Genomic DNA, 9,918 nt, shown 5'->3' with positions numbered 1-9,918 from the left:
AATCTCTCTCCTTGTGAATGATTTCCCACAAATTTCACAACTTATCTTTTCATTCACATGTTTTTCCCTCACTTGACGTTTTAACACATCTAACTGACTAAACTCTTTAAAACATATGGTGCCAGAAACCATTTCCCAGCGAGAGCTATGGTAATGTGGAACTTAATAAAACTGAATGGGTTAGTGAATTTTGTGTTGGCATTTATATACAGCCATCGCCTCAAGTGCTTTGATAGCTCCAGTACTCTTTCTCCTAATTGGGTTTTTTAAGTCTGACGGACAGACATGTAAAACACGCCCACGCTTAATTACACGTATATATATAAATGGTTATATATACAACTCCTCTTTTGACGATAACTCCTTCGTACACTTCCAAATGTTGGCATTTACTACTTAGAAAATTGTTCCAGGTTTGGTGACCGTGGTCGATTCCCAAGTTGTATTTTCATGCTTATCAAAAGATAGGGCACCTAGAGAATACGTTGGTAGTAGGGAAAATAAAAGATATTTTAAGAGAAAAAATAAAAGTGAATGTAAAGTAGCTAATTATGAAAGTGAAGAAATAGAACCCCAAGACCAATACGAAGCTAGATTAGCTGCACATAAAAAACAACAAGGAGCTAAACAAAAACAAGTACCAGAATTGATATAATAATAATTCATCTAATATTTCTATAGAAATTTATATAGAAGAGTAGTGATTACTATATTTTATTTCGGGTCACCGGGAAGAATATGACAACACTCGGACTCTTGATAACTAACGGTCTTACAAGCGTCTATCAAAGAGCAACAACCTTACTCGAGGATTTTTTGCTGTAAGTCGCGGAGTAATGCCTCTCTTTTTTCTACGGATCTTTTAGTAATGCCTCTCTTATTTCTCCGGATCTTTTAGTAGCTGGTCCTGTTTCTTGTCCATCATCCGTTTGAATCTCTTGAACTCGTCGTTTTCGTCCACTTGCATTTTCATTTCCCTCTCGTCCACTTCCGACCATCTGTCCGCTCCTAATTCTCGGAGCCCGCTTGTAGAGAGTAGAAGTATTTGTAAGGTCAATGTTTTACACTCCGTGTCGACTTGCAAAGAAGAGAATTTCCCGTGGAGGCTGTAAAATGACGCTTTTCATTAATAGATTCTAAATGAAATAACGTCTAAGACTTACGTCTGCGAAATAAGCGAGCAACCTCTGAGCACCGCTCGGAAGTCCGGATAGTAGCACAGCCGCGCTTTCTTGGCTTGATCTTATGTCCGAATGACTGGACGACTGCTGTGCAGGAACATCTGCAGAATGATTGGTGGAAATATCGTTCGTGGACAAAGTGGACATGTCCTCTGACATAACCTCGTCCATCGCATCGGTTTCAGGGTGGAAGTTAAGGATGATAATCCCGTTGTCGTTCCGTCTTTCAGCAAGCCGTTTAGCCCTTTCGTTAGCCACTCCACGGTTGACTTTGGGAATGATGTCGTGTAACAGGACGCGCTTGAATGTTGTTGATGAACTTTTTCGAGCCTATCCTCCGTAACCATTTGGCCAGGATGAGACCCATTCGTGCCACATATTTCTTTGATTGCCAGACGTGTCCACATAATCATAGACCTGCAGAGCAGTTCCTGACTCTTCAATAGTGCATAATTCTCGTAGACATGACGTAGAGTCGTTCTCATAATCCGGATCTAAAATATTTCTCATTATTTTTGATACACAAGAATTTTTAAGCCGCGGATATTTTCTTTTTTCTCCGTGATAATCGGGATATGATCGTCTACATTCTTTCTCGGGCATTATAGTCATAAGAGGTAAACAATTCTCACACCAGTTATCTTTATCCCTTATTATTTCGTCATGGATATCAACAACAGTATGGTTTTTAATTTTAGTTATTGTATCCCATTTTTCATCAATATTCGCGAAACCTTCATAATAACATGTAGAAGAAATTTTATAATGTAATTTAAAATTATTATCATTTTCATGACATCTAGTACATAAAGGATTACTAAAAGGACAATCGTAATACATTTGACAGAGGAAATAATTAAATTCAACATGACTTCCATTTATCCACATTGGAACATATTCAGATTCTGCCATCATAAAGTTGAATTCTTGATAGGTCTTTGAAACTCCTTCAATTATACTGCAATTGTATATTTTTTCTGCACAGTCCATTAGTTGAGAATGAAGTTGGATCATTTTGCACTCAGATGCTTCTTTTAGTTCATATTCAAGGTCACGGGCAGGGCGATTTGGAATTTTTGGAGAGTTGTACATATTCCAACGCAATGCAGTTCCGTGTTCAAAGGAGTTACGAAAAACCCCTACCATATTTTCCTTACATAAATCATAAAGAATAGCAGGATTCATTACCTTTATGTTGAAATGCTACTGTTGTCGTCGTTGGTAAAAAACGGAATGAATAAAAATTAGGGCTGTGCGAGCCTTGAATTTTCGGTTTCGAGTCGAGTCTCGAGTATTGAAATTTTCCCTTATCGAGAATCGAGCCGAGTCTCGAGTACTCGAATCGAGTATCGAGTAGTTGGAAAATTCGTTTCGAGTATTTATCGAGTAATTGGGAATGGATTTTCTAGTATTTTCACACTTTCTGTTAATTTATTGCTCTCATAATAGACATTTGGTGTAATTTTGATCATCGACAACTACTTCCATCAATTCCCAGACGGTATTAGTCTTCTTCCCTTTAAATTTAACTAACTTAATTCCTCATTAGTATCTTCTTCGGAATCTCATTGCTCACCGAAGTCACTTGTAGCCATTGTTATACTTCGCGCTAAGTTCCAAACGAAAATTACTAACCTAAACTTAAAATAAATAAATAAATAAATGAATTAATAAAATAATAATAGTAAACGCTCCTTTAACTGTATTTCCTTACTTTTACTTCCACTATTTTACCAGCTAGGAGCTGCTACCCTACTACATTGCACTGATATTATGATCTAAACTACCCAATGAGCACTAAAGCTAGATTCCCACTCGACGGAAAACACGACGGAAACACGGCAGAAAGGGGTTCGACCGAAAAATCTTTACGCCGAGCCCGACGGAATTTCCGTTCAGTCGGGCGTAAGTTGTGTTCTATTTTTTCGGTCGTCTTCGGCGTTACGCCGATGTCTCAGTCAATGAAATTATCCCACTGACAACGTCATAAATTTCAAGAGCGCACCCACACGCGAGATCGATTGATAGCCGCCATTTTATTGTGGTTGACCAAGGCTTATCGGAAACACGCCACCAAGAAAGAAAAATTAAACTAACGGAAGTAAAAAGAGATATGATGTTAATAAGGAAGACTTTACTGAGGATGTTAGAAAATATTCCTTCTTGTACGATCTAAGCGACAAGGGGACAAAGATACCAATTCAGAGTGTGAAATAGATGTTGTGGAAACCACTCAAATCTGTCACGTGACCCAAAAATATCTACCGCCAAACTAATAATTCAGTCGTAGTGTGAATGGTCTACCGCCGGACGCCAGCGTAAGTTAAATTTTCTACCGTCGGCTGTGTGATTTCCGCCGGGTTTTTTCGGTCAAGTGGGAATCTAGCTTAATGTGCGTCTGTTAACCAATAAGCGTTACTTTCTTGTAGATTTTTATAGCTACTACATCCTATTTTCAGAGTTCAAGGCTTTCCAAAAGCAGGTTCGAGTATTTATCGAGCCTTGGTTTGATACTCGAAACTTTTTCGAGTCTCAGAAAATCTCTTATCGAGTACTCGCACAGCACTAATAAAAATGGGGAATGCACAGTGCTAAATACTAAAAATTCCACCCTCTTCACTTATCTCATGCTGTTTACTTGCTGCTCAACCATTGGTTGAGATGCGACGACGACAGATAAGCTGGCTCCACCTACTGGCCTTGGCTAGATCATGAACATGACCTACGGTTCATTCTCAACTAATGGATGTACGCATTAGCACATAAGCAAATTGGTATAAAAGAGCTTGTTCGTGCTACTTCAACACTTTTGGCACGTGTTCCTTGGGATATATTATGGTTTTATTTGTCTCCCGGTGAATATGATCGTTTCGGTGTCATTTCCTTGTTCTGAAGTTGTTGAAAGACGTCCATCAGATTGTAATAAGTATTGTAATTCCTCTTCGATGTACGCGATGTCAAGTCCATCTTCCGTTTCTTTGGAGGTTGATCCCCCTTCGTCGCTCCATTCAGCTTCCATTATATTAGAACGGAATAATAATACACGGAGTAGTTATCAGGTATATGTACGTATATGTGCGTAAGAAAACCAATTAATATTCCTCAATGGAATGATATGCAATTTCGGCTATGTTGTAAGCTTTTAACAAATAGAATTCAGCTAAAGGTTGACTAAACGGGGTGTTATTTTTAGGGCAATCTTTTATAAATCTAATGAACTGAAACAAGGATAGTTTGAAACACAGTTCTAGTACACGTCGGTACTGCAATTCGTCGTGAAAGACGTAACCGCCATAGTAGAAATGTTAAACGTTACATACTACGTCATGAGGATGGATAACTCCATACTTGCAATGTGTGAGAAGTCGAATATCACTAGCAATGACTTGATATATTATATTCAATATTCAAGTAAGAAGAAAGAAAGAAATGGCACGAAAAATGTTAGTAATTTTCTGAGGACACGTATGATAGGTCAAAATCGAATAGTGGTTTAAAAGTCGACACTTCAATGGAGTTGGATAAGGCGCATAAGATGAAATCTCCATTAACGATACTAAACTAAATGATACCAATAAATTCCACGTACTTTTGAGGGAAATTAATAAAACAGCGAAAAGGAGTGAAGTGAAACCGGCGAAAAACCAAGAACAATTTTACCCCCACCTGAAAAAAGTGGAGGAGGATTATTATTCCCCATCTTCGACTGGTGAAGGTTTCAGAAGTTGGATAACTCAATGATAGATTGTATAGCATCTTTATTTGAATATTTGATCGCCGCCCCACTTTGGCAAGAATTACACTTTGAAATAAAAATTTAAATGTTCTCCGACTCGTTTCGGCGGAGCCATGATGCAAGCCTCGCGGCTTTTACCAGGGTGCAGTTGTTACTGTCCCTATGGAAAGTGCAAGGATTCGGGGTTTCGCCCTCAAGAGTGGCTAGTCGTGGGCAACCGTAGTCCTCGGCGTTGGTAACTTTAGCTCCCAGGAACCTGGACAGGATATCGGCCTTCTCCAATCATTACGTCACGAAAGACAATGCTAGGAGCTTGATGTAGTCTGCAGCTCCTTTAAGAGCCACGTAGGGGTAATCTCCCTCCTCGAACGACAGGTGTTCCGTGTTATCCACCTGCACTGTCTTTTATCCTTGTCAGAGAGATCCGAGAACTGGCACGGCGATTTAAAGATCCACACCTCGTACACCCCGGTCTCCTTCAAGAAGATCATGAGCTCCTTGATGATCCATTTTCCGTCTATCCGGAAGAAATTAGCCTCCAACACCGCTGTTACTTCGGGATGAAGATTGCTGCTTGATGACCTGAAAGTATACCAGTTCTTAGACGGTGTTTATCTAAGGTGTTAGCCTTACGTATTTCCTTTCCGGGGTAATATAGGTTCTGCATTAAAATTAGAACGGAAGTGTTTCTATGGTGAGATCCTCTAATTAAAAGATTTGTCACATCCTTATTATTGGCTATTTCACATAGTAGATCATCTAATATAACTAGGTTCCTCACACTGGAATCTAGGATGCCCACATCTAATAACCCTTCATGGAATTCCAAATTTGGAGTATGGGATTGTATAACGTTATAAAGCTTCGACTGATACTCCGTATAACACCAAATTATTCTTTTAGGAGTGGGTGAAATACATATATCTTTATGTTTAATTAATTCCCCTACGAAAACACTCTTCCCGCATCCGGTAACCCCAGCTACGAGTCCGGTAAACGGGTGTTGCATACTTAAATCCATATCATTAAATGGTAGAATTTAACCTACTACCATAAATATATGTAAAGAAAACTTGAGAATTGTACTTTCATTTTAAATTTCGGATCTGGATCGTTACTTCAAGGAAGGTTAAAGAGTTGTAGAATGTCTTATCCTCAAACTGTCTTTGCCTTTCATACTGTATTGTCACGTGACTTTCTTCTAGGGTTGGATTGGATTCTAATCACGCCGACATGTCGTTCTTTAAGATGACTTATCGCGATGTTCTACCATGTAGAGTCAACATGGCGGCATTAAAAACCCCAAGACATGACAAGGCTTAGCGATGCGCTCAATTTTCAACTTCAATATCGGAGATAGTATGTCCTCGTGTTTACACTTTATTTGCATTCTAAAACATTGTAGGTTGCGAAATTCATGGATTCTCCTGTCCTCGTGAGGAATCAGGTGCACTGTCGTATCCGAACTACGTCATGAGGATGGATAACTCCATACTTGCAATGTGCAAGAAGTCTACGATCACTAGCAATTACTTGATATATTATAAACAATATTCAATGTATGACTTAATATATTATATACAATATTCAATGTATGACTTGTTTTTTATAGAGATATCGCCACTCGCCAGTAGCCCCAATTCTCTGTTTTGTCTCACCAAGTGAATTTTAACACCGAATTAAGTTTTTCGCGATTAATTTGACAAAGACCTTTTACCCTCCTAATAACAAACTCGAAATGTTTCTCATCTTAACTATTTGAAACTCAAAATATAAAATGGATCTTGTCGATAACAGAATAAGTTAATTTCTAATGATTGAAATGGTCACAGTTAACCGAGGAATGGTATTGGAGCATAAAAATCAACGCTTAGGGGCGGGACCGTTATAAGAGTCTTCTTCAATCTCGGCAAGAGGGAATTCCAACGTAACCCACGTTCGCTCCCCCCGGTAGACAAGCCGACTTACACTGCCCCTTCCAATGTTTCTTGGTTCTACGGAAACACACTCTGATGGGGGCCAGGCTCCATGTGCTGTTTGCTCTTCCTATGGCATACATACTCTTCTTGGTTTTAGTGACACAACCCAAACGTCATCGACAAAAAATATTTATGCTCTAGTGCCAAATCCGTTTGAATTGATTGACAATGTTCTCATCTTCACTATTCTGTTCCTGGTTCTGCCGTTTTTATCGTTATGAAAAAAATCATTGTATTGACTTGTATTACCCAATTGTTAAATTTAATACACTCATACTTGCGATCCATTAATGGCTACTCCCTGTTACAAAAGGGTTTTGTGTAAAGATATCGAATAAACCATTCAATAGACTAAAGCAAAATCTAATTCATTATTAATATACAATAATAAGGTCAAAACTTAAAAGGTTTCGGTAAAATTGTGAATATAAAAACTTTTTTATTCCGTTTTGTGAGAAATAATAATTCTCAAAATTTCCTTCTTTCCTTCAAATTACAAATTTCAGCCCCCACTTCAAAAGTAATTCTAATCTAAAATTTCCCATCGAAAACAACTTTATCAGCTAGTAAAATAAATATTTATGAAGACAATCTGGTGCAAATAGCAGAGGTCGACTCTAAAAAAATAATAATGTTGAAATTTCCCTTGAAAACAACTTTGAGCCTAAATAAAAAATAATTCACACCTATAACTATCAAAGTTTTGAATTATTTATGTCCTTAATTGTTGTAAGGATATTATCTCCCTGGTTCCGTTTTTGGTAGAGATACTACGTAATAAAATTATATTTGTATTACAACAAAAAAAAACCAGTTAATTGACGTCAGATTTTGAACATTGTAGTTAAAGTTTATTTAACTATAAAATTCTGTTTATCGCAAATGCATATTTATTTCATAAAAATAAATTTAAATTTCGCCTTTTTATTTAAACTTTCCGATTTCTAAGGATTGCCTGGACTTTATTTAGACATACTTTTAATTGGGTCGATTGACACTAGAGATGTCGAACCTATAATAGATATGAAACTCTATTTTTTAGTCAAATAGTTTTAATAAATATTCATCGAGACAATATGGTGAAAACAAACGCGGCATAGTTCTCATTTAATCATTTTATTTTTATCATAATCTTCCTATATTTGGATAGGCAAGAAAACATTTGAAAAAACATAAAACTTTTTGTGTACTTCCCAGACTGATAAGGAGAGAGATAAGATTACTAAGTATAATTCTAAAACGACATAAGTAGAAATGCATTGGGTACTACGTGATGAATGAAATAGTTGAGTGCTTACGCTGGGAACAATAATCTCTGAATTTAGATTAGGGTTAATGACCTTCCCATACTCGGGTTGGTCAAAACATAGAAAAAATGTTTTAGATCCACCAGACGACGTACACTCTTTTTCAAAAGTTTTTTTCCGTGGATTTTTGTTTGGGGAGGGGGGGGTGAACTTTCATTAATTCAAAAACCGTTGACCATAGGAAATTGATAACTGAAACTAAGATACATACAGTAGTTGCCCATGAAATGAGACGCAATTTGAAGGCGTTGGTCCAAGCACGCGCTAAAAATGCGAATTTATCCCAAATCCGAAATAATTCAGCTTTTTAAATATTAGTTTTTGGATAAATTTTATGTCATTTTCGTTATCAGCGGGGTCGATTTATATACAAGAAAACGCCCATGCACACTCAAACATTTTATGAGACGTTTACGAAACGAAAGGCATAGGGTTTCGCAATAGTTTTGCGATAGCAAATTCGAAGCGTTTTGTGCCATCAGCAGTAGATCTTCGTCATCATTCGGATCCGTTTCTCCGTGCGTTGAACTACTGCTGACAAAAGGTTTCCGACCGGGTTCAAATCTGGCGACTTTGCAGGCCAGTCCAACGTCGGTATCCCTTCATCGTTAAGGAAGGCCGTTACGACCCTTGCCGTTTGCGCTGGGCAGTTCTCTTGCATGAAATGGAAACTGAAAATCAAAATATTTATAAAGCGTAGTGTTTCGGGAAAATAGTAAATTACTTATACTCAATTCCAACTCCTATATCGCGGCTGCCGATAGGATCATCACTTCCCGTAAAACGTTTATTTAAGCGTTACCGGTCAAGAATTTCGTCTTGATTGTTGCCAAAGCAACACCACATGTTGACGCTGAAGCGCCCACTTATCCGAGTCTCGCATTAGTGTCAACAAAAGTGCTCATCACTATCTTGATAGCTTCTATTCTGGCGACTAGTCTGTAGTCGGAGTAGAACCGACGGATTCCGGGAGTGAATGACCAGTGGAGAGAGAGAAAGAGAGAGAGAGCGGCTGTCCGGCAAGGGAGGGGTCTATCTTCCCGTCGGCACCATCAGGGGTTGCAGCCAGCGAAGGGTCATCCGGTAGCCTTCGAGAGTCAGGATTTCTGCTTCTCGGACTCTTTCTAAGTCTCGGAGCTGATCAGGTTCCGGAACTAGGGTGTGTTGTTCAAGTCTCAAAGAAGCTCTCCATAAAAAGTGATGTACCGGGTTTTGTGCCATGGATTTTGCACCATTAAAGTTGGTGACCCATCGCTGGCGAGAATCCTGGTCCATTGGACACTCACTTGAGGGGTTTCACACCACCACGATTAGAGTACCATATATCTGGTCACATTCCACTAAGGCTTCTTCAATCGCACTCCTTGACTGGTGCGTACGGGTTACACGTGTGCACGCACCTTTGCTTATACTGAAGTTTGTTGACCGGTACACTATGGGATGCTTTCCCAAGAACTGGTTATCTATAGCCCTTATCCTGCACCGTTTCATATAGATATATAGGGATAATCTCCCTTCTCGAAACCTAGATCGCAAATGTTGCGAGACAGCCAGAAAACCTGTCTTTTATCGTTAATAGATAGTTCGGAGAATGGGCATGATGATTGGAAAATCCATACGTCGTAGGCTGCCGTCTCCTTCAAGTACATTGAGAGCTCGTTAATTATCCATTCCCCCTTGAACCTGAAAAAGTTCGCTTCCAGGATAGCCATCAT

General features: G+C 38.7%; 1 protein-coding gene and 1 long non-coding RNA gene across 2 annotated transcripts; one reads left to right on the top strand and one right to left on the bottom strand.

The window, feature by feature from the left end:
• The first annotated feature begins 3,185 nt into the window (after window positions 1–3,185).
• Window positions 3,186–7,258, top strand: LOC149708876 (uncharacterized). Its single transcript, XR_016381235.1, has 3 exons — window positions 3,186–4,240; window positions 4,375–4,592; window positions 4,656–7,258. It is a non-coding gene; the product is annotated as an uncharacterized LOC149708876 (long non-coding RNA).
• LOC149708877 (uncharacterized) lies at window positions 5,374–5,938 on the bottom strand. The gene is made up of 2 exons (XM_089864363.1): window positions 5,551–5,938; window positions 5,374–5,499 (listed from the first exon to the last, which is right to left on the bottom strand). Exons 1-2 carry the CDS (start codon window positions 5,936–5,938, stop codon window positions 5,468–5,470), a joined length of 420 nt encoding a protein of 139 aa, XP_089720489.1. The 3' UTR covers window positions 5,374–5,467.
• Window positions 7,259–9,918: the final 2,660 nt, after the last annotated feature.

This window comes from Phalangium opilio, unplaced genomic scaffold (genome assembly GCF_054372755.1).
Source record: "Phalangium opilio isolate 3A_F unplaced genomic scaffold, DU_Popi_V2 ptg000013l_1, whole genome shotgun sequence".
NCBI classification, from domain to species: Eukaryota; Metazoa; Arthropoda; class Arachnida; order Opiliones; family Phalangiidae; genus Phalangium; species Phalangium opilio.
Note: the sequence above shows the minus strand (reverse complement) of the source record. Positions and strands in the feature narration are given on the sequence as shown.

Coding starts and splice junctions, on each gene's coding strand:
- LOC149708877 (XM_089864363.1), bottom strand. CDS start 5,938: ATGGATTTAAGTATGCAACACCCGTTTACCGGACTCGTAGCTGGGGTT. Junction 5,500..5,550: donor TTACCCCGGAAAGGAAATAC/GTAAGGCTAACA, acceptor GTATACTTTCAG/GTCATCAAGCAGCAATCTTC.